The sequence below is a fragment of the Drosophila nasuta genome, chromosome 2L, assembly GCF_023558535.2.
Source record: "Drosophila nasuta strain 15112-1781.00 chromosome 2L, ASM2355853v1, whole genome shotgun sequence".
Taxonomy (NCBI): domain Eukaryota; kingdom Metazoa; phylum Arthropoda; class Insecta; order Diptera; family Drosophilidae; genus Drosophila; species Drosophila nasuta.
The window spans coordinates 22,755,679-22,780,892 of NC_083455.1; the positions used below are offsets into that span (position 1 = coordinate 22,755,679).

The window sequence follows — 25,214 nt, forward strand, 5'->3', positions numbered from 1 at the left end:
AAATATATTTCAATCTCAAGAATTTGTTGTATTGTAATTCATAAACGCTTAAATAACATTTTGTAATATTACGTTTTATAATAAAAATCCGTAAGTTATTTCGTTCAGTTCAATTAGTAGAAGTAAATTTATTGATTGCCGAATGAACTCTCAATATTCTAAGTGAAATTACGATTATTAAATTATGTGAAAATCAACAGGATTTCTGAGTGCAGAGCATTTAGCTTTCAGGTTCTGCAAGCGATGACAGGTTGATGGCAACCTGCTCCTGTCTTGCCACATACTGTTGTCGCTGTCCACTTATCGCATTCTTCATTGCCACATCCCATTTGGTCAGGGCTATAAATAAAAAAAGAAACAAAAAACAGAACAACAAAAAATTCTTGCCGCCGTTTCGCAAGAGCAAAAGGGCTTGCGACCCGGTTTTCCAATGGGATGTGGTTATGGTCGTTGTTGTTGTTGTTGTTTTTGTTCTTGTTGTGGTTGTGGCTCTGTTGTAGTTCTGACTCTGGGGCTGAGTGCTTGCTGCATTTTGCTGCTTGCCTGTTGCAGTTTCTAATCGAATCGAAACCTTCTACCCTAATGATGGCCGCAGGCAGCATAGCGCATGTTGCATGTTCGATTGTGGCAGCGCCCTTTTGTTAGCTGAAATATCGCTTAGGTTCGAAATTATTATCACTTGTTGTATGTGTATGTGTATGTGTGTGCGTGTTTGTTGCCACATGCAACACACAACTTGCAACATGGCGATTGTGCAACTGGCTGAAAATGCTGTTCGCCCATGGCAAATTGTTCCGTTAAAATCTGTGCGCTGCCGCAAAATGTTGCACAGCAGCAACAGCAGCTGCAACACATAAAGGGCCAATGCCAATCCATCTGTTGTCTCGCTCGCACACAGCCAAAGGGCTCAACACTCGCACGCCGACCGAGATGAGGTCTGATAATACAGCACTGCACTGCTCATTCACTCAGTCAGTCGCACTCGCTTTCGCGCATTCTCCTTTACTCCATGCGACGCTTGCTCTCCTTGTCTGGCTGCTTAGAAGTGCAGACAGAAGACTGGGGTAATGGCAATTGTGAGGAGAGAGCAGGTTCGTGGTGGTTATGCTGCGCCTATGCTGCCTGCCTGCGATACGCTCTCACTCACACTCACTCTCTCTCTCCTTGTGTGCACACACCTCTCGCCACGTCTCTGTCACTCGCAAGTATGCACACAGCATAGTTTGTGTTTGTGTGTGTGTGTGTGTGTCTCTGTTCTGTTCTGTTGCCTGGTTCTGTTTGCCATGTCGCTGGCTTTGCACGCTGTTCGCCTGTTCGAGCACACCATCGAAATTTCACATGTAATTCCCACGGCCTGAATTTTCCCACACAAAACGAAGAAGAGGAAGCAGAATTCAACAACAATGCGACAAACGGACAGTTTGGGACAGACAACAGACGAAGAAGCAAACAGCACACAGCCACACACACAACAAACTCGCACACTCACACACATACAAGAGATTTACTCTTTGTTGTTGTTGCATTGAATTTGCTGTCAGGGTCGGTTGCTGGCCATCAACGCGTCTCCTGCTTCACACACACACACACTCACACATGCGCGTATGAAGCCCTGTATACACATACTCACACATGCATGCTTGCACATTATGTATGCTTCGTATGTATTGATGAGCCAAATTCTTGTTTCTGGCTGCTTGACAGGGATGCAAGCGCATTAATATTAAAATTTAACTTCATATCTGAAGGATTAATAAATAAAATCTACCTTTATCTCCACTGAAAGTATTTTTGAATTTTTTTATACATTTTTTTTTAAATTTTTGGAGTTAAAATAACAAACATGTTTAGGCATTTTCAATATCCATAAACTATGTTATATTTTTTTATAAATTAATTTATTTAAAATAAACTTAAACAAAAAATGTAAATATTACTCGCATTTTTGGCAGGAATTAGAAAATGGAATTATGTTCTGTATATCTAAATATAATTTTTTTTACCAATTTTATAGGTAATTAAATTTTTGAAAGCAAAAAAATTTAAAAATTAAATTTCAGTTAAACTGTAATATATTTGAATCAACTCCTGCAATTTATTGCCGACAAAAGTCTCGTCGGTTACAGATTCCTTTTGCATTTTCTAAGCAATGACCTTCTTTTGTAGCAGATATGCACAGTGGAACGATAGTTAAAAGATAACGCCTGAAAACGTATACTTAACTTAAATATTATTATAATATTACACTCCCATAAATTGTTATTATTTTATTTACATTTTCAATTATATAGTTTATTGATTTTATTCATAATACATTAAGAATATATGTTTTACAAATATTGAATTTGAATTTTACTATAAAATACTATATTATTTATGTCACGTTATTATTAATAAATTGAAATATCTTTGAAAAACGCTTATCCCACTATGCGTATGAATAACTTTTGCGTCCTTGAATCTTTTTGGGGTGCATTCAACCAGCAAAGTTTGCAAAATGTCAGTCAACTTTTGTGGTCATGGTTGCCTCTTCAAAATTGCCAGAGAAGAATTCTTGCCCACTTGACTGGCCTTGACTGCACTTCTAATGGCCGACAAGAGCACTCGTTTGACTTGGCTCAGATCAGAGACCCCAAGCGGAATTGTGTGAAGAGTGAGAGAGGATGGATGGCATGGCTGTAGCAGTTATTCCAGTTATTGTTGAAGCCAATTGACTGCAATGCCCAGCTTCGGCTACTGCACTCCTGGTTCATCAATTCGTTCAAGGATTTTTTCATGCTTCCAGGCATGCCAATGCTTCATGCGTGTATGCCTGTGTGCATGTGTGTGTGTGAGTGTACTTGACAGCTAGAAAGGTCATGAGCACACTCGTTTAACATTCAGAGCTTGGTACTCGTATTATGTCCCTCCTGTGCTTTGGATTTTTGGTTTTTTGGCAATTTTGTTGATCGCTTTCTAAGCTTTGCTGTTATCCTGTCGTCTCAACTCGACAGAAGTAACAAAAAATGCGCTAAATACGGCGTCAAACCGTCAGACTAACCTCATCACTCTCCAATACTATTCTTCAACTCAATGCAACAAAAGAAAATAAAAAGCACTTACAAATTAAAGCTCAAGTTTCATATCACTCATCGAACAACAAAAAAATAAAAGGCGAACACGAAACGAACGAAAAAAGAAAACTTCAACTCATTGTTAAGTCAAGTGGATTTGTTTGCTGCTCACATGGCGGCAACAACTGTTCCACACTCTCCCCTCCATGCTTTTAGCTCTATTCCCCTCTATAACAAAGCTTTTTTGCCCACACTCACACTGTCGCTCACTCACTCACACACGTACACACGTACTCGCAATTCACACTCAGTTAAACGCAACGAAATGAAACGGCGAACACAGGCCGAGTGAATGTCACGGCGAGTAATCTCTCAAAACAGCGCGCTCTCTCCGCTGTTCGCCTGTTCATTAGAGTCCATGAATTGAAATTGTGTGCAACGATGACGGCGACCGCATGTCCAAAATGGCGGCTTGGGGAACTGGGTGATGTTACTGGCTGCTCTCTTTTTCTCTCACTCTGCCCGGTTCAAGAGTTCAATTGCGTGCTGCGTCCGTCTCTTGGTGTTTGTGAGTGTGTTTGTTAGGGGACCTAATGGCGCTTGAAATCCATATGCGACTCAACATTTTGAGTGTGCTGCGGTTTCGTCGTCATATCGCGCGTAATTTTTGTTTGTACAAAAAGGGAGAAAAAAAACTAGAGCAACGAACGAGCAGCATCATTTAGATTTAGACCGGAATAGTAGCAGGCGCACAGCAAAGCTGCACAAGCTCGCTGCGAGCACGTTATTTGTTTGTTTCAAGTAATCGTTGTTGTTCTCGCCTCGTTCCACGGCTGGCAGCACAGTAGTTGTCTCGCTCGCACGCATTGCTCTTATGCTACGAGCTTTTACTTTGTTTCGTTGGTGCCCAAAACGTTCCTCGCAACTTGGCGCGCGTTTTTAAAAATTGCTTGGTGTGAGCTTTTCGGTTTGTCCCCCATTCAAGTCAATGGCCAACGACATGATTTAGTTCATTTGCGTTGATTATGTGCTCGTGCTACATGATCTAATAAATACAATTGACTAAAGGCACCCTACACACAAAATAAATATGTATAAAAATTCAAGTGCATAGTTCAAGCTGGGGCTGCTTTATCACAATAATTATTGTATTAAGCCTTGACAATGAGTGGGGGTCTCTATTAGTAGGAAATCTCTATAAATATTTGTATTTTTTAATGCCGAGCTGCGATTTGGGGGCGCATATTGAACTAAGCTTTGTTGGCGATATCATGAATGGGTTCTGCGTAGTTGGAAATTTTTTTTGATAACCGCGTAAACTTGAAAACTATTTAAATGCGGGCATCGAGACTGCTTATCAAGTGTATTGCCATAAATCTTTAAAACATTTTATGTGGGTTGCTCTGATATATATGTATGTATGTATGTACGTAAGTTTGCATAGACTTAACTGCCAAAAAGTCTTTACTTGGCAATGTGCCAAGAATATTGCGTCAAATAAATTTCCTATGTTCAAAGAAGTAATTTGAACTATTCATTAAATTGAATAAATTTAAATCCATATGCCAAAAAATATGCAGATTTCCCAGTAATGTAAATACATATTTACATACGATTCTTTTATTTACTTTACATCCAATGTTCCATTCTGCTGTTTCGCTTACTCTCCGCACTCCAGCAAAACATTCAAAAAATGAAGTATTTTAAGTGAAATGTGCCAGAGTGAGATAGAGCGAGAGCGCGCTCAACTGTCTACCCTGCAATTACACTTTACCGGCCACTGCAACTAACAGCGCACACTGTCCACATTACTTCTGTTAATGCAATTCTGTTACCCTTTTACATTATGCTAAAATTCAAAGACGTATTACATGCGTTGCGTCAATTGTCAAAATACCTAATTTATTTTATTTTAGTATTAATTGACGGCATTTGAGCATACAGGGTATTACGAAGCCGACTCCCATTGCCAGCAGCATTTCAGCTTGTGTGTTTTTGGCTTTGGCTCTCTCAGTGTTTTGTTTCTGCTTTTTGCTTTGCTTTGCTTTGCTTACTGCTCGGCTCTCAGTTCGTTTTCAACGCGCATTCAAGGCGGACGTCTAATTTTTTCGTGTCGTGAAGCGTTCATTTTTTGTCGCCAACGCGTCGCCGTCGCTCGGAGTCGGAGCCTCAAAACATTCGCATTTTGCTACAGATTTAAATGAGTTTCAAGTGCCAAAAGCATTAAATATTATTTGCTTAGTTAATTGCAAACTGCAGTGAGTAAATAAAAGCAAAAAAAAATCTGGACGAAGTCGGCAAAAAAGAAAAGGGAACAAAACGGACACAGCTTCCTTTTACGACCGAGTGAGTGAGTGAGTGTATGTGTTTTTGTTTGTTGTTATTGTGTTTGTAGCTGTTGTTTCGTATTAGGCAAGCAGCAAAACGTGAAATGCAAATTACAGCAATAATAATAACAACGACAACAGTAACAACAGCAACAAAATCATCGACAACAAAACACTTTCGCGTGTGAGACACAACGAAAATTGCGCGCCAAAAAATCAGCAGCAAAACAAAAGGATTTAAAAATCACGCACACACACAACAACAGAAAAAAGAAGATAAATACCAATACAAACAACAAGGCACGCACAAGCAGCTGAGAGAGCAGAAGCAGTCGATAAAGCAACAACAAAAATAACTGCGCTAGCAGCATCAACAACAACAATCAAAACAGACGACGAAAACGAAAACCAAAAAGAAATTCCAGTTTTATCTTGCGCCGCCAAATTCACCACAGCAAAGGACGCTGAGAGAAGGCGACGACACTTGAAGCATTTTGTCGTCTGAGTAGTGGTGAGTTTCAATTTTTACTGCAGTCTTTTTGTTATTTTCTTTTGACGAAAGTGCAAAAGTCAAGGCTCCTATTTGCTAGCTAGATATGGATTGTGTGTGTGTGTGTGTGTAAGTGACCTTTGCAGGCATATCGAGTGTGCAAAAAGAGTCCTTGACAAGCCTGTGTGTGCCTTGCACAGTGGTTGCATGTCGATAATTGTGTGCGCAACTCCCTTCAATCACTGTCGGCTTACAGTGAGGCAAGATGCCGGTAACAATAGACACAATGCTGATTAATGCACTGTGACGAAACGTATGAGATTACGAACGAACCATCATCGAGTGTGTCTTACAAAATAAAAAAAGATTCCCAGACCTACTGCCAGAGTTATTCAAGTCGAAAGAAATTCATCAGATAACAGATTATTTCCTTGTCCGAAGCCTTTGTTTCCTTAGCTGGTTTTCCATGACAACGACAACAATAACAAAAAATAGATATGAGGTCTTTTATGATGAAGATTCTGCTAATCTGTAGAGTGAGCTTGGCCTTCTCGTTTTCCATTTCAGGAAATATAGTAGACCGAGTTATCTAAATCGTAGTTTGAGTAACCAGAAACTGCTAATGAGCTCGGGGTAATGGAGGAATTAGTTGAGGCTCAAATTACAGAGCATTAGTACGACGATAAGTCAAATCACTGTTGTTATTTCAGATGATCTGTAAAAAAGGAGAATGACAAATTGCTTCTTCACTTTGTGTTTTGCTTCAGAGAACAGAGAACAACCAGCAACTATGAATATATAGCGAATTCTTAAGTTAAAAAAACATTTTTTAAAAAACATTTTGAGCTAATCGAATATGCGCTATTTTACGTATGAAGCACTAGTTTCTGTAGAATTAATGATATTATCAGTATTTTTTTTAAGATTCCGCAGAAAATAAATGTAGTCTTTTTATTTGCTTTTTACGAAGTCAATATAATACTTATTCGTCACAGTCATAAAATTGCTTATTATTTAGTATAAAATAGAGTTGATCTCATACATGTTTCATGTTACTAGTAGATTTATCATTAGCCAAATATGTACATATGCTATCTACAAATTTGTATCGTCCTATAGAACATGTATACCTAGTATTATTATTGCATTTCATTTAATGAAACTAGCCGGATTTAAAGACTCTTGTTATTCATTTCAAAAATAACTAAAAATGCCTTTTTTTCCTTAAGTTTCAATAAATTTTTTCTTTTAATGTGCTAGTTTCAATAAGAATCACTAATAGAATTATCATTAGGTAAATATGTGCTCAGAAAATGTCATCTATAAATTTGTATCCCACTCCACAAGAATGCGCACGTATGCGTGCATGTGAAAGTAATAACCGATAAGAAAGTAAATACACTTTTATTGCACATGCATACATAGATACCATGTAAAAGCTTGCACTCCCTAATAAGCCGCAAGACCAATAAAAATACACTAACAATTATCATTGGAGGTGATCTAACGACAGTTGAGTCGAGTTCACTGTGCCTCGGCCTCAGGGCAAAGTCAAGCTCTTCTGCTTCTTCTTCGTCTTCGTCATCAAGAGCATGTCCTGTGTCTGAGTGTGTTTGTGTGTCGGGTAATGAAATGTCTAGACAGTTGGGGAGATGACTTTGATGCAGCTTCCTTCAGCGCACTCAAACTCCATCACAGCAGAAAAACATTGCTAAACACATACACACGCATACATATAATCCCTTTTTATTGCACTCTCTCGTTGGAGGCGACCACAGAACATCAGCGTGAGAGAACGGGACAGAACGAGTGTGTCGTCCTCAAACTCGTTTTGCTACTGAGTGTGAATAATGGGCGTGAGAATTCGACTTCACTCCAACTCCACTCCACATTGCACTGGCACTCGCTCAATCGTGATGATTAGATCTGTGTGTGTGTGTTTGTATGTGTTTTGGGGCAAAATGCGCTCGTAAATTACAAAACCATGCTTTTATTTGTCAAAATTTGAAACTTATTTGAACAGGCGCCAAGCAAAGGGCAGCAAGACGACGGAGCAATTCCAGTTCCCCAGTTGTCAGGCGAGTTTGTTGTTGTTTAATTTTTGTGTGTTGCTCCATTGTGGTTCTTGTTGGTTTTGCTCTTTTCGCTTACGTGATTAGCATGCTTGTGTGTGAGTGAGTTAGAGAGGGAACGACAGAGAGAGAGCCCTTTGGAAAAGCACTCGGAAGGCAATCGCACTCACATGACTTTGACGCTCATTTCGTAGGGATTTTGAGATATGATTTTTGTCAATGAATTTCTAATTGGGTTTTTTGCGTTTACTTGCATTTATTGAGTGTTGTATAATGCCGTAATGATTGATGGTGTTTGTCGATCTGCGCAATTTAATTGATTTGGTAGCCAAGCGTTAAATTTTCTGGCAATTCATTTATCAACTATTACCTCATACAATAAAGCATAATCCACTCGTTTACTTTGCACACATTGCGGTTCGCATTTTTGCCATTCTTCGCACAGTTGTTTTTTATTTTTTGTTTCACCTAAAGCACAACAACAAATTTGCTCTTAATGACGCAGCTTGGCTGAAGCTCGTCGCATGCTCATTATTGTTGTCTCGCTCACACTCAGAAGCCGCAGTTTCCAATTTACCGCAATTCCAAAATTAGCAATGTGAAGCAAAGTGTAAACAAAAGGAGCAAAAATACAAAGGCATTCCCACTTCCAATTATGGTGCTCTCAATACACACATAAACACACACATACACACCCCAACGGGAATTGGATTTGAATTTGGATAGCGCGCCAAGGCAAAGGCAAGGCCGCGACGGTCACTCGAAAACAACAGCAACAAAAAACATTAGAATAGAAACAATAGCAACACGAAGAATGGGAATGAGAATGAGCGTAAGCTAACGGCATGAATGAATGCCATGCTGGGTTACGTTGAATATGCATATGTATGTGTGAGTGTGATTACATATCATCATTTGTTATTGTTGTTTTTGGTTTTTGGTGTTGTCTCGATTAGCCGCAAATAGACATTTTGTGTTTTGTTTTTACTTTATATGGTCATGTTTTGTGTGCTTTTGATAAGCCAGCTTTGCAGTTTAAGCTTTGCACTCTCGTTTGCTCGCTCTCTTTCACTCTCTCATTCGCTTGCCATAAGCAGCTGGCAGATGCGGATTGCTGCGATTGTGATTGCGATTCCGGCTTATGCAATTCATCATTATGGCCACAATTTGCCACAGCAACAGCAACAACAACAATAACAGGCAAATGCAATTGAATCGCCGCCATTTGGTAATGAATGCTGCACAGGCCTCCTCCCTCTCCTTTGCACTCCCCACCTCACCATCAAAAAGCCGTTGTCGAAGCAACCCGAGGAACTCGGCTCAAAACGAAATAATAAAAGTGAAAACTTGTTTTTGCTTTCTGCCGCTGTTGTGTGTACATAGTTTATTGTTGTTGCTATTATTATTATTTCTGTTATTGTTTGTGCCGTTGTTTTATGTCTTGCATTTGACTTTGACTTTTCAACCGCTTGTCGTCATCGTCATCATCCACAAAAGCCAGACACAGTGGTTCACAGTTGTAAACAACGCACACATAACGTACACAAATACATGCATGCAAGTGAGCATAATTCAATTGTCTTCGTGTTGAGTTTTTTGTATTTGCATGCACACATACACATTCGTAATCAGTGCGGACGATCTATGTAGCCTGGCGACCACTGTGCAATGTCCAAAGACAACAACCACCAAGCAGCGCTGACGTTGACGCTGACGTCGCACGATGGCGCTTTCGATTTTCTTGCCTTGCCTTGCCTTTACAACCCCACACGCAGCAGTAGCAGTAGCAATAGCAATAGCAATACAACTCCCCATGTGTGGAAGGGGGCAAGTGAGCAAATAAGCAATCCAGTTGTCTCGCGCTCTCTCACTCACTTACTCGCTTGGTCGCTCTCACTGCTGAGTTGTGCCCCTTTGGCACCCAAAAGCACAAAAGAGAGCCAAAGCAAGCAACAACAATAAAGCGAGCACGAGCAAAGGCTAAAGAGTGCGTGTGTATAGGAGTGTGTGTGTGAGTGTGCAAGTCAAAAAGTCTTATTGGATATACTGAACGACTTGCGCTTGCACATTTTGATGATTTCCTGTGAACATTTGGATATTTCAATGTAAAGAAACTTGTTGCATGCGATACATGTGTACGAGGGACAGAGAAAGACAGAGAGAGAGAGTGTGAGGTGCGCATACACACACTGTTAATGTTCTGTTGTTATCATGTTAATGAACTCGTTATATTTACTAATGACAACATAAAGCAATCAAGCGAGAAAGTTTCAAAAGTCAACTTTTAACTGCACAAAAAATGAAGTATGTAAATGTTTCCTTTTCAGATTCTTTGTATTATTCGCAAACACACACTTGGTGATAATTTCATTTAATGCATTTCTTTTTGGCTAAAGTGAAAGGCCAAATGCGATGCTTGTTTATGTTTTTAGCCGTAACAACTGGTGTTTAATTGTTTAGCTTGAAATGTGACCATCTATGTTTTATTTGTTAATTGTCGCAATTTTTACGCGTCTCGCCGCATTACATAAAACCAGCGTTGCATCTCTTTCGCACACACTCACACTCACACAAAACCTGCCGCCACATTTTCTTGTTAAAAGCTAAACGTTAACTTTATGCTTTTGATTGGCTAATTGTGAAATTGTTGTTGCTGTTGCTGTGGCTTGTCGGCGGTTTTAAGCCGCCTCATGAAGGCCATTTGTTGTAATGCTCACTTACTCGCATTATGATTTAAGATATTTCTTTCAAAGACGCCGCTATGTGAAATATTTCAACGCTAACTTGTTGGGCTGCTGAGTTCGCTTGGTGTCTTATGACTTATGCAATGCATATAAGGAAATCGTTAGGTCATATGCATAAATATTTTACGGCCCCTCTAATGAGATCAGCCAAAGCTATAATCAATTGATACTTAAACAGAATTATTACTATATACCATATATTAGGGAAGTTCCTCCCTATAAAAAGCTCATTTCTTATTGCTATTAATAATTGTATGATTGCATCGTCGGAAAACGCGCAAAATTTCCAAATCTCGAATCAATAAAACAAAAAATAATTTCATAATTTACACACACACACAATCTCAAGTATGTGGCACAGACAAGCTTCGCTATAATGAACACTTGAGTGATATTTTAAATTTATGCATTTTCTTTTACATTTTGTTCTGCACGCCATATGGCGATTACTTAATATTATCTATTCTCTATTAAAAGCTTTTTATCTGCCATTATGTCGACATTTTTATGATTTAATTTATTTTTGACCAAACAGATAAAAGAATACGGTGTATGGGATTATCGCAGTGGGAGATAAATGTTGAAATTCGGTTCTGATAAACTAATTTAGACTGGGGTAGTTTTGCGAGTAAACTAATATTTAAAAAATATGATATTTTTATATCCCTTTTTCAAAAGATTCGGAAAGAAATTTCGTACTATTATTTTTTGTTCTATAATGTTTGACCAGATTTTAAAGAGATTCGTGAAGAAAATTTCAAAAAAATTTGATTGTAGCACAAATTAAAACGTCACCTAAATTTATAAAGATTTAAAAGCCATCATAAATTTATAAATTTAATAGTTTTTATATTCGAAAAAGAGTTTAGGTAAATCCAATTTGTTTTTACCTAGTTTTTAATACCTGCCCTTATTTTGCTTATTTATGTTCTGTTCAATACGTAAACATTCATTAAAATTCATTTGTGAGTTTCCGTGTGGATGTTGATAAGGTAAATTTGTGTTAAGTGTGTGTGTTTGTTTGTGTGTTTTTCCAGACGCGAATATCGCTTGATTAGCTCTTTAGTTGTATTTCGTTTTTTTTGTTTTGTTTCGGCATTACGAAATTTTCTTGAAATTAACTCCGAAATGAAAAAAAAATGCTAACGACTCGGTGACTAAAACGCGCGCTGAATACCCTGTAAAAACATGATTTGTGCAAGGGGTATATTTGAGGATATTTTCAGCAACTTTTATTTAAATTCAATATAGTAAAGAACTCAATTTCTAAAGCATTTCTATTAGTCTATCATTTATGCATTTTAATGTTGTTTGTTATTTGTTGTTGTTGGTTTTAAACGTGCTGCCAGCCTCAATTTGTTTATCGTAAATGTTTATGCGCTCCGCCTTTTAGTTGTCTGTGTGTGTGTGTGTGTTTTGTTTATGGGGAATGCCAAACCAGAACGCCACATGGGAAGCGAGTGGCATCTGCGTCTCCTCTCCTCCCCTCCCCTTCCCTACCCTCCCCATCCTACTCTTCTCGCATCCTCGCATTTTCTCATTTTCGTTTCATAAACAAGCCATAGAATTTTGTAGTTGTGTAGTTTCAGTTCGTGGAATGAATCGACGTGTTGGAAAATACTGAACTGAAAAAAAAGTAGTTGGAACAATTTGTTAGACAAACAGAAATTCGCAGAAGAGGTCAGTTTACTATATGTAACTACAAGTGTGTCTCGTCTGTGCATTGCGCAATTAAAATTTGTCCGGTTTTTTAATACTCTGTAATTTGTTTCTTTTTTTATTACGGAGGCACTTGTCAAGTGGCTAGCCAAAAAATTAAAAAAAAAAATAAAAACTGGCTGAAAATTCGAAAATTGTTTATAAAAAGCGCAAACAAGACGACAAACGATGTCGACGCGGAAAATGTTGAAGCGAGTTGCATGAATGAATGATGGAATGAGTGAATGAGTAGCTGACTGGCTGACTAACTGACTCTGAGTGAATAGCGCTGAGAGAGTGAAAGCCACAAGTAAGCCACTTTACAGCTGTCTTATATTATTATTGTGAATTGTGAAGGCATTTCTTTCGAATGTGCACACTTCCTGTGGTGCCACAACTTTGTGCATCTCCCACTGAGCGCTGCAACATGCAACAAAAACACAAGTGGCTGAGGAAATGTTGAGGCAGTGGGAGTGAGATGGCGATTGCGATTGGGATGCCAGCTAATTTCTCATTCATGAGTCAGCTGAGCGTATAAATGGCCGTTGAGCCTCCGCTCCCCCCCACTGAAACTCCTGTTAATGGGCCACAAAACGAGCGGGCCAATAAATTCTGACACGCCACTATTAGCTGAAAAGTCAAACAAAACGCTACAAGTGAGAGCGTGTTCAACTTGAAGATACTCTATAAATAACAAAAACAATTAAGAAAGTAAAGGACAATAGTGTGGTGTTATTATTAAAATATACTACAAAAATACTTAAATATACCAACATATTTGGTATATAAAATATAATTTATTTGGTATATTAAAATATACCAGAGAATATATTTGGTATATTAAATATACCGAAGGGTATATTTGGTATATTAAATATACCAAAGGCTATATTCAGTATATTGATATAATACTACATTCAAAATATACCATATACATACGAAAAATATTCTAGATTGTCAGCCAAAGCTACTAAGACCCAAAGTGAGGAGACATTTTTTCCCATACAAAAGAATTTTTGAAATTACTTCTACAATTTTTATATGATTGCAACCAAATTATATACTTTATAGGGTTACATGTTTCCTTCTTCTTTTTACTTACATACAAAATAGTGTGGTATTATTCTTAAAATATACCACAAAAATACTTAAATATACCAAAGGCTATATTTGGTATATTGTTGCAATACTACATTCAAAATATACCATATACATACGAAAAATATACTAGATTGTCAGCCAAAGCTATTAAGAAACGAAGTAAGAAGAGAATTTTTGAAATTATTTTTACATTTTTTATTTGTTGCAACCAAATTATTTATAGGGTCGGAGATGCTTCCTTCTACCTCTTACGTTGTAATACTCTTCTATCCTACGAATAGCAGGTATAAAAAGTTGCATAATTATTATAAAATGTGCAGAATGTGCAGATTATAAAATATTTAATTAAAAAGCCAATGTATCAAAGTTGAGTCGTAAACATTTTTAATTAATTTTAAGATGTATTTTCTAGTGATTAATGATTAATAAATTAAGTTAATTCAAGCTTTAGCAGGTCATTGAAAAATCTTTGTATATCTATTATTAAATAATTCTTGATTTTCTTTTGACGATCTTATATGAAAGTTGTGAAATCGAATTGTAATATTTAAAAGGCGAACAACTTATTAAATTTCATAGATGCATGCTAAATTGACAAGTCTTTTAAAAAGCAAATTCACGCTATATATTTGTATAAAATGTGTACAAGTATTTACTACATTCCACTTTTTGCACAATTCTCAGGGTATTAAGAAAACTCGCATGCCATCGCGACAAACCATATGAGGAATTTTGGTGTCTGGGTTGGGTGTGAGTTCGTTTGGTTTTAGCCTTGGTGCGGTTGAGTGTCTCTCTGGGGGGAAGTTGGGAGGTTGGGAGGTTGAGGCTTTACTATTTTGAAGGCGCATCATCATCATCGCGTGTGTCGCGTGGTCGGCTCGTTTAATGTCAAGGCAGACAAACAAGCCAATAACAATAACAATAACAATAACAAGAACAACAAATACCAATAGTAAATAGTAAACACAAATCGCAATGACTAACACGCGCCAGCAATGACATTGATACCTAAAGAGAGGATACAGTATATTTAGGATCCGACTGGAAAATACTGAGAATAGACCTTGATCTAGAAAAAAACTACTACTAAACTTTTAACGTGACAAAAGTGCGATAAAATCGCATGTAAATTGTGCTTTAGATTGCCTTGAACACAGTTTTCATTTTAATTAGCTCATTAAAAAAAAAGGATAAATTCTTTTAGTGGTTCGTTCTAGATTTAACCAATAAAGATTGCGGATCTAAAGTGCAAATTGAGTGCTTGGTTTAATTCCTGACAAGTTAAATGATTAAGAAGCATTTTCAGGCTAAAATATTATTCGATTATAATATTAATAAAGCTGCAATAAAACAAACTTTATTTTAAACTATTATTGCCTTAATGAATTGTTTACAATTAATGAAAACTAGGATAAAATGCAAACATTTTCTATACATATTTTTTATTATGCAAATGAATGCTGTCTGCGAAAAATGTTCATTGTTCGCTATTCATTTAATTATCGACATCCCCACAGAATTTGCATATCTATTCACGCTTTGCAAATTGTTTATAAATATTTAAGCAATTGTGCGAAAAATAAAAATTCAAAATCAACAAAACATGTTTGTTTATTGATCGCCAGTTGCAAACAAATTCCAAACAATTGAGCTCACGTTGCACCCTTTAGCATCCCACTCTCTCTCTCTCTCTCTCTTTATATGTGGTCTTGGTCTCAGCTGTTGCAACCCCCTTCGAATTGGGGGAGTTGGAAGTCATCCCCAACATAACCGCAAAGGAACAAAACAAAGTTCTCCAGGGTGAATTTCAATGAAATGTTTTGTTGCCGTCGTCGTCGTCGTCGTTTGGTGTGTTCCTGCTATCCTGTTGAAAAATCAGGGAAATCTATTTATTGATGTTTTTCGCCAAGTGCAAATGGTGGAGACCAACCCCCAATTCCAGCCTCCTCTCTCTCCCCTCTCCCCATTGTGACGTCAGAGCATTGACCTGTTGTAGGGGTCGAGTTGCTGAATACAAACGAAAGAAAAAAAAAACAACATCAACGAGCTTTCAACTGTTATTTGAGCTTTTCGCTACAACAAAAGCTCTCCTGCTCCTGTTGACGTCATTGCTCCTGTTCCTGTTGTTGCTGACGACGTCGACTCCTGTTGCTCCTGTTGCTGGTCAGTTGCTTGCTGCCATTTGCTGAGCGCCTGCTGTTTTGAGGCGGAGTATTTGAGTTAGAGTTGTTGAATGGCGCGCTTCACACGTCAGCCACACCCCCCGTCCGCCCCCTTGTGGCAGAAGCAACTCAAACTCCGCAACTCTCGCGCTGGAGAAGTGTTGAGCATGGAGTCGAGTGCGTCTTTTTGCCCCAAGAAGTTGCACCGACAATGTCTTAGACGCTGCTGCATCTTGTAGCTCAGCTTTGATTTCACACATGTTCGTGTGTGTGTGTGTGCATTTTCCCTGTGCCTGTGAAGCGGCCATTTTCTCCATGGAGCCAATTAGCACCAGGCGAACAGCAAGCGAGCAGACAACGTCCATTGATTTTGGGCGGAGGCGCTTTTCCTGCCCAGGACTGGCTGCGTTGCTCCTACATGCTTGCCCCTGAAATGTGCCACAAACAAATACACACACACACTCACAGATACACACACACACATGCGCATACACCTACGCAGTTGGGTGGGAGGGAGGCTTAAGCCAGCCAATGATTGTACGCAGCTTCTACAGAGCTTTGGCCTTGTGTGCCACGAACACACGTGTGTGCAGCTGCCCCAACAAAACGCGCCACATAATGTCTGCAGGTCAAGGCAATGCAGCGCATCAATTTGCGGAGGCTGCAAAAAGCCAAATGCACTCAACAAAAACTGCAGATACAAAGATATTCCAATTGAGATACTTTTTTGTCGAACTTGAAAGTTTATACAAATTATTTGGCAAGCGCTAGATTCTTATTTGTGATTCTTTTGATTTTGAATATCATTTTATTATGCATTTCTTTTTAAACACATTTTTGGAATTATGTAAATTCTTTATCTGCTAAATTTGTTGTATAAATCATAAGAATATCATTTTATTATACATTTCTTTTTAAACACACATTTTGCATATTTATACTCAGCTTGTTCTCTAGATGTGTTAATTCAGGCTTTATCCAACAATTCTTATACTAATTTAAGAATTATTGTTTAATAAATGCGAATATATTTCACTGTTATATAAACAGTTAGAAATTTGAATATTAAATATGAATTTCTATTGGCTCAACTAGTTCAAAATCTTTGAAATGTTTTATAAATTCTCTTTGCTATATATTCTTTTATATTCTTTCCACTTGTTGTCTAATTTTTTTTTTATTACGTTTAGTTAGAGTTAGAAATTTGAGTATTTTTAAACTAGCTCAACTAGTTCAAAATCTTTGAATGGTTTTTATAAATTATTTTTGCTATATATTATTTTATATTCTTTCAACTTGTCTGTTTTCATTACGTTTTTGTTTTCTTAAATTTTCGCATATTTTTTTTTTTTTAACTTTTCTAACATTTACTTTGAATATTTTTTAGTTTTCTTACAAATATCTTTTTACCATACTTAATTTTAAAAGGTTTTTTTTCATTTAATTTATTTATAACTGTTTGTATGTTAATTCATGGAATGAATTTCATTTATACTAACTACACATTGCGTATACGACTCGTCACCCATTAATTGCGTATCCGTAACTTCTCACAGATGTCTGAATATTTATATTATATTAATTATATTTTACTTTGAATATTTTGTAGTTTTCTTACGAATATCTTTTTGCCATACTTAATTTTAAAAGGTTTTCATTTATTTATAATTGTTTGTATGTTAATTCATGGAATGAATTTCATTTACACTAACTACACATTGCGTATACGACTCGTCACACGTTAATTGCGTATACGCAACACAGATGTCAGAAATCTACTCAGCACACTATCTATAAAGAGGAATACTTAAGAAACAGACATTCATTGTTAAATATTGCGAAATGTTTTGTAATGCGCCAAATATAGCTAATATAGAGGAAGGAAATGCTTTTGCATGTGGCAATATGTTGAGTGTAGCAATCAGCTTTTGTCCGTCAGCAATGTGTACACAGCTGGTGGTAGCCTTGAGGTAATCGAACTCGAGGCTTTTGTTTCGATTTAGAATTGCGAAATAATGCAAACTGAGTGATGCAATGTGTTGCATAAAAAGACAAAGACGTGCTAAAAGCCAAGTAATTAATTGTATTGTGTTATTTTTATTGATAAATGTGCAAATAAAAAGATTTGCTAAAATAGTTTGCGTATTTTTTTCTGCAAGTGTAGACGCTGCAACCTGCTCATGTGTGACGTGGGGTAAATTTGATTTAAGAATTAAGCGTGAGCGTTGAGGGGGGTTGGGGTGTTGATGAGTGAACAAAAGCTTTCACTTTCATGCTTGCAGCGTCGTGGCAAGGATGAACACAATGCGTCGATTTTTGCATGTTCGTTCGTGCAACCAACACACAAAACTCACAGCTGAAAAATTTGGGTCACTTGTCGCCGTAGTTGCGTCGTTGTCGTTGTCGTGTTGCATAAGCAGCAGCAACAGCAGCAGCATAAAGCGACAAAACCACCACCCATTTTTGGGTGGCAAGTTGCTGCTGCAAATGAGGAAGCCTAAAATAGCAAAAAAGCCACACTCGTACACACTCGAATCGATTTGCAGACGTTGCAACGTTGCAAGTCGGGTTCGGGTTTTGGCTAGGCTCATTTTGCTGCTTTTGCCTTGCCACAACCGCCGGGCAGTTTGAAGCCATAAGTTGCATTGATAAGAACACAACGCGCAGTGTGTGCAGAAAACGAAAACGAAAGTGAAAAGTGTACAGTGAAAACACAAAAGGGAAATATGCTAATGAAAATGCAAGTGGAAAATGAAATGGAAATGCGAAACCATGTGGCAATGTGGTGAATGCACTCGGTGTGTAATTAGAACAACAAGCGGACAATTGATTGATTGATTGATCGGCATTTGCGATTTGCAATTAGCCAACGCGAGGCAGTAACAAATTTCTTGTTGCAACAAGCACAACAGCAAGCAACAGCAACCATGCAACGTCCCGGGCCGCACATCTCCACGAGCATCATGAACCGCATGTCGATCTTTGAGAGTGAGTTCGTCCCCCTCTTCTTCAGACGGTGAAATCGCGATCTTAACTTGGTCATAAATATTCGGGTATAAAAAGTGTCTTGCAAATGCAAAACTCGATGCGTGTTTTAGATGTTAACAAAACTTCTTTGCCCATAGATCTTTTCTTTTATTGTATGTTGTTGTTGTATGTGTGAACAGGCGACGATGAAAAACATGCTCCAAGCGTGGTATTCAAAGATTCGTGCTCGAGATTGGAATGAATCAAATGAATGCAAGCAACAATAACAAAGACATTTGTATTCAATTTCACACTCAAACAAGCACATTTGTAAGAAAAACTGTTAACATGATTGAAATGCAGATCTTAACTTTACGCGTTTCGAAGAAAGTACCGAGTTCACTTCACTTCCAGCCAGTGTTGTGTTAGTGTTGTAAAAGGCTGCGAATTTGCATGTAGCTTTGTGTCTGGTTCATGTTTGATCAGTTGTTGATTATATCAAAGACATTTGGAAAGTAATTTCGGTTTCTCGGAGAAATAATTGTTAAAAGACTTGGAGAAAACATATATCAAATGTTGTTTGCTTTTACTGCATAGGGTTAAACAATGTGCACATTATAATTTAATCATTTATTTGTGTATTTTATATCCGTAAAATTACTTTGATTTTAAATGATACCTAAAATTAATAAGTAAAACAAGCTACAAACGGGTATACTCGACTGTGAAAAATCCATTGTCAATAAAAAACCAATTCGGTATTATTATTAAAATATACCAAATTAATACAGCTAAGTATATACTACTACATTCCAAATATACCATAAACTAAAAAATGTACCCATTTAAAAAAAAGAGAGGGCGGTATTATTCTAAAAATATACCTGATTAATACAACGATATACTATTTTTATGATATACCCTAAACTACAAAATTTACCAGATTGTCAACCAAAGACCAAAGCTACTAAGGCCACTAAATGTACCATAAACGACAAAATATCCCCATTTTGAAAAAAACGTGGCCGGTATTCTTAAATTATACCAAAATAATACAGCTATATACTACTACTTTCCAAATATACCATAAAAAAGAGAGCGCTATTCTTAAAATATACCAAATTAATACTGCTATGATATATACTACTACATTCCAAATATACCATAAACTACAAAGTGTATCCATTTAAATAAAAATATACCTGATTAATACAAAGATATACTATGTTTATGATATACCCTAAACTACAAAATATACCAGATTATGAACCAAAGCTACTAAGACCATATATGTCTATAAAAATTTGTACAAAAATTATTACAATTATACAATATTCTCTTAAAGTGCTTTGATAAGAAAAATTCATATTATTTGTAGGTTTAAAATTCAGCTGCCTGTCTTATTCTTAAAATATACGAAATTAATACTACTGTATTCAAAATATACCATATTGTGAATCAAAGTAACTAAGACAGTTTATGTTAAAATTGGTATAGAAACGATTTCGTTATACATTTATTATATATTATTTGTCGGTTTAAAATTAAGCTGCCCAAAACGCTCGAGGCATTCAGGCTTATTTTAACATGCATTCATTTTAGATGACACAAATTAATTAAAAATGAAGACACTTTAAACATCAATATGAATAATACTCGCAACTGCAGCTTAGCTTACAAAAATATGCAAAATAATGCAGTTGAATGCCTCGTCGAGTGTTGTGAAGTGCTGCCCTGGCTCTTGAGGTCATTCAACTGTACTCCATTGCATACCAATTAATAGAGTTTTGTATGTTTGAGGAGCAGCAAAGTGGCATTAAAAGGGCCAATTGAGCAGAGCTCAAAGTTCGAGTTGACATAGTTTTTCCCATCGATCAATCAAATGGGTTTCATAAGACTCGAACAATTCCGACAAATTATCACTAATTCCACAACATCAATTCCAATTGATTGTCTGTTGACTTGGCTGCTTTTTGTGCTGGCCATGACAGCGACGAACTATTAACCTCTTGGGCTCGATCAATTATGAAATACGTGGCCAACTCGAAAGACTTAAAAAGCGAGCGTGTGTGTGTCAATCGGAAATCGTATGCAAATCTTTATTGATTAATTTGGATAAGCATTTTTTGCATTTGCATTTGCATTTGTATTTGATGGCTGCCACATTCTGAGGCATGCACAATGGTCTTCTATAGTTGGCTTCGATTACGATAGCGATTACACGATGACGATTGCAGACCGAGTGAAGTTTTTCATTTGCGCAATTGAATGCGTCGTCGCCTTATTAGAAAAACCCGCACAAACCAAACAAACTAATGAGCAGGCGAGGCTTGTGGTTGGTGTGAAATGAAGTTGAGTCTTTATAAGGGGGTCTTCCCCCATACAACTAATTATATGCAATTTGTTTTCACCGAGTGACCATTCCATATACTACTATATATATGTATATATGTTTTACACTCCCTAGTCGCGTCTGCGACCCACAATGAACCAGACAATGCGACTCCTATGCAACTTGCACATAAATCAAGACTACTTTATTCCGTCTGTCTGTGTTTAATTTATCATTTGAAAACTTGTAATATTATCATGTGTGTGTTTGAATGAAAGTTTTTTTTGTTTGTCTTTCGTTTACGCTTTGATACGACCCGCAATGCAATGAAAGTTGACTTGGAACAAGAACCCAGCGAGTTTCCAGTTAAACTAGGCATGACATTCAAGTACTGTTAACCCCGCACATTACGCGTATTGTTCATTCATTTAAATGAAACTTGTCGTATGTAGAAAGCAGTTGTTATTTCACATTTTATACAGGGTATCTACTGCTCAGATACGCCCCAAAACAAAACTTACTGCTAATCGCATTTCACGCTTTTGCCTAATTGCTTTGGAGCATTCAAAAAGACTTCCGCATTGAACGCTCTCACAAGTCATTAAACTAAGTTCTCTAAATGAACTTTTGCATGGCTGCTTTACAGGGTATTTACATAGGCCTAAAAGCATGAAAAACTGCTGCAAAACTTATTTCACGCTCTTGTTTTTTTTATTACTTTTTTCACCATTCATTAACTTCGACCAGAGGTATTTTGTTTGTTCGCTCTCTTTATTGTCTGTGATTCATTCACCCACTTTTTAGAGGGTATTCTTAGAGTGATGTGCGCAAAATATTTATTATTTTGCGAAAAAATTTAAAACACTTTTTTTTTATTTGTTTCTATTATTAAATTTGAGTTGTATGTCTTCCCTTTTTTTTTATTTTGTACGTTTTCTTTTTTATAGCTTTCCACATTAAAAACTTACATGGCAATAATATATATTTTTTCTCATTATTTCTACTTTTCTTTAGTCACAGATTTTATCAGTTTGCTGCAACTAATTTAATAATGTTATACTGCACAATCTTGACCATTTAAATTGAGCTGCTTATCAGTAACTTTCTATATGAAGTACATCATCAACTGAGCTCTTTATTTTCAGAATATTTTGATAGTGCATGCAATGTTTATTAGCCTCTTAAGATTGCTAAAATTATTTCTTTATCGAATTCTAATTTATGTGCAGCTATTTTCGTAGTTTTTTATAGGGTATTTCAAATAACTATTCGTTGCCGAATTCACATAAAAATTTTTGATTGCTTTCACAATGTGATTTGTCTCATCAGCAAATTTCAACGGCATTTTCAGCATTATGCGATGCTTTTTGGCCCTTATCTGCTACCTATTAATCTAGTTTAGGTTCTGGCTTTAAGTTTTATTTCTGTGTGATTGCCATTGTTGATGTTGTTGTTGTTGTTGTTCGACAAATGTGGGTTATGATGACGAGCGAACGGCACAAAAGAACAACAACAACAAAAGAAAGAAGTTGGTGCCAAAGAAAAAGAATCTTTAACATTGACTGTCTCTTGGCTTGACTTGACTTGACTTGGCTTGGTTCGTTGCTTGTTTGGTTCTGCCAAGTTGGCGTCGCTTTGCTGCTAGCTTCGTTTCTTTTTTTATGTCGGGTTTTGGTTTTTTGTTTGTGTAACAACAAATTGACAATGACATGAATGCCAAGAAATATTTAACCTTAATAAACGAGAGGCAAGCCAAGCACTAGACGAAGACATCGACCAACACATTTGCCGCTCGTCTTTTGTCTGGCTCACATTTTTTGTTGTCTACTTCTTGATGTTGTTCTGGTTGCATTGTGTTTGATTTATGGAACGAAGGCCAAGTGCCAATTAAGCTTTTGCAACAGCAGGAGAGCGACAGATTTACGGCACACACTCACACTTTGTAGAAAGTTCAAGAATTTGCATTAATCGATTATCTCGTTCTCTTTTATCATGCAGATACAACGTCGCGCGCACAGAGCTTGACTGAGATCGACACAGCTGGCACCACAATGATGTCCATGTCGAGTTCACCGCCAGCCACGCCCACCGGTGTGCAGACCGATTCCGATGGTCTCATATTGCCAAAGAAACTGATCAATCCCTGCATGGAGAGCACCGATCGCAAAGAGCTGCATCGCGAGCTCAAGTTCAATGCGAGAATGTAAGTAGAGATTTAATCAACACTTTACAGAGATCTAAAAAACAATCTTAATCTCTTAAACACATCAATTTTGCAATTGCATTAATTCAATTAATAGCTGAATTGAACTCCATATTCATTTTCTTGAGTACCATTTCATTCATTATGTGAGAAACTGATAGCTGATATGTATCTATAACTAAATCAGCTCTTGACTGTTTAATACACATTCCAAATATATCATAAATAAGAATTGTCAGCAATTTTATAAATTGAATTAATATCTAAAATGAACTTCATATTCATTTTCTTGAGTGCTATTTCGTTCATTAAATGAACAACTTATAGTTGAAATATATCTATAACTTAATCAGCTTGCCAAACATCTCTTTTAATAAACCGATATACTAATACATTCCAAATATACCATAAAAAAAATGAATTGCTAGCAATTGCAGACATTTAATTAATATCTGAAATGAACTCCATACTCATTTTCTTGAGTGCTATTTCGTTCATTAAATGAAAAATTTATAGTTGAAATGTATCAATAACTAAATCGGCTTGTCAAACGTCTGTTTAATATACCGATACATTCCAAATATACCATAAACTAAATACATCGATAAGTATTAATAAAGAATTGATAGCAATTTCGTAAATTTAAATAATAGCTGAATTGAAATCCATATTCATTTTCTTGAGTGATTTTCATTCATTAAATGAGAAACATATAGTTGAAATGAATCTGTAACTTAATCAGCTTGCCAAATGTCTCTTTCTATGAATATGTTTATTTTTTCTAAATTATTGTATTACATTTGACGAAAAGATTTCAATTGGAATAGTAAACTGTTGGAATATTTATACTCAAACAATTAAAAATACCATTTCATATATGGATAACTTTAACTAACACTTGATAAATACTTAAATGTTGTAAACAATTAAATATTCAAAGTGAAATACATTTCATATTTTAGTATCCTGTTTGATACACTTTTGTCATACTAGAGATAATTTTTTGTTTAAAACTCTTAGTTTTATATTCCATGGGTCATTCTTTTTCTTCTTTTCTTTACTTGTCTTATTCTCCTTTATTCATTAAAAATGAAGTTTGAACATTTCAAATTTATATTAAAAATTCTAAGACAACTTTTTAACATTATTAGCAACAAATTTACTTTTCTTAGACTAGTTCTCAAATAAATTATTAAAGCAAGCAATTGATTTGTAGATTTCAATTGAAATTAGTTCAATCGAGGATTAGTTCAATCGAGGATATAAATTTCATATTCATTGATAAATGAACCTACAGCAACTGCTAATTATTGCAATTTGTAGAAATTAGCTTTCAAATTAAACGTAAAGATTTCGAAATTAGCAAAACTTGTTCAAAGTGTGGACCTAAATTAAAAACGCAATTGTCTAGATTGTTTTTGAGCTCTAAACTTATTTCCACTCTGCGAATCAAATGGCTAATAATCCTGAATCCGATACTTTGCAGTGGCAAGAGCGTGTTGAACCAGAAGACGGAGCTGCAGCGAGCGTATGAGAAGCAAAAGGAGCGACATGCGGCGGCCGAGCAGCATTCACCGGAAGCGGAACTGGTTGGCGGGATACCCGGACTGAAGGGGGAGCTGGGACGTGTGATCATGGAGCGGGCCCAGAAGCACGAGGCGGCAGCCCAGCGACAGGATGCCGAGGAGGCTGAGGAGCGTCAGTATGTGAATCCCGAGTATCTGAATGTGCGTGCCAAGCTGCGTACGGCGCATGCGCCCAATTAAACTAAGCTAAATCAAGAAAACAAAACAACAAACAACAAAAAAACAAAACAAAACAAAATCGAAACATTATTAATCGTAATTTTAGTTGTGAACTAACCAAAATTCTGTTTAATTAACTATTATATATATGTTTTTTTTATATGTAATGTACGTGTTATATTTGTATATCGGACTAACGTTCAAATTGTTCAAATCATTGTCGCTGACGAATTAACTTTGATTGATATTACGATTGCGATTAGTTCTAGACTATTTAAGTTTAAGCCATTATCATTTAACATTTCTGTGTGCGACAAAAA

The 25,214-nt window shown here is 36.6% G+C and overlaps 1 protein-coding gene across 2 annotated transcripts; it reads left to right on the top strand.

Annotated features, from left to right (window-relative positions):
- Positions 1–5,000: 5,000 nt before the first annotated feature.
- LOC132790441 (protein FAM107B) lies at positions 5,001–24,973 on the top strand. 2 transcript variants are annotated; one of them, XM_060798973.1, is made up of 4 exons: positions 5,001–5,407; positions 5,466–5,891; positions 22,945–23,149; positions 24,636–24,973. In XM_060798973.1, the coding sequence occupies exons 3-4, from the start codon at positions 22,998–23,000 to the stop codon at positions 24,913–24,915; spliced, it is 432 nt and encodes a 143-aa protein (XP_060654956.1). In that variant the 5' UTR covers positions 5,001–5,407; positions 5,466–5,891; positions 22,945–22,997; the 3' UTR covers positions 24,916–24,973. The 2 variants fall into 2 exon arrangements, with proteins under 2 accessions (XP_060654956.1, XP_060654948.1); XM_060798965.1 differs by lacking the exons at positions 5,001–5,407; positions 5,466–5,891 and adding an exon at positions 18,319–18,635.
- The last annotated feature ends 241 nt before the right edge of the window (positions 24,974–25,214 follow it).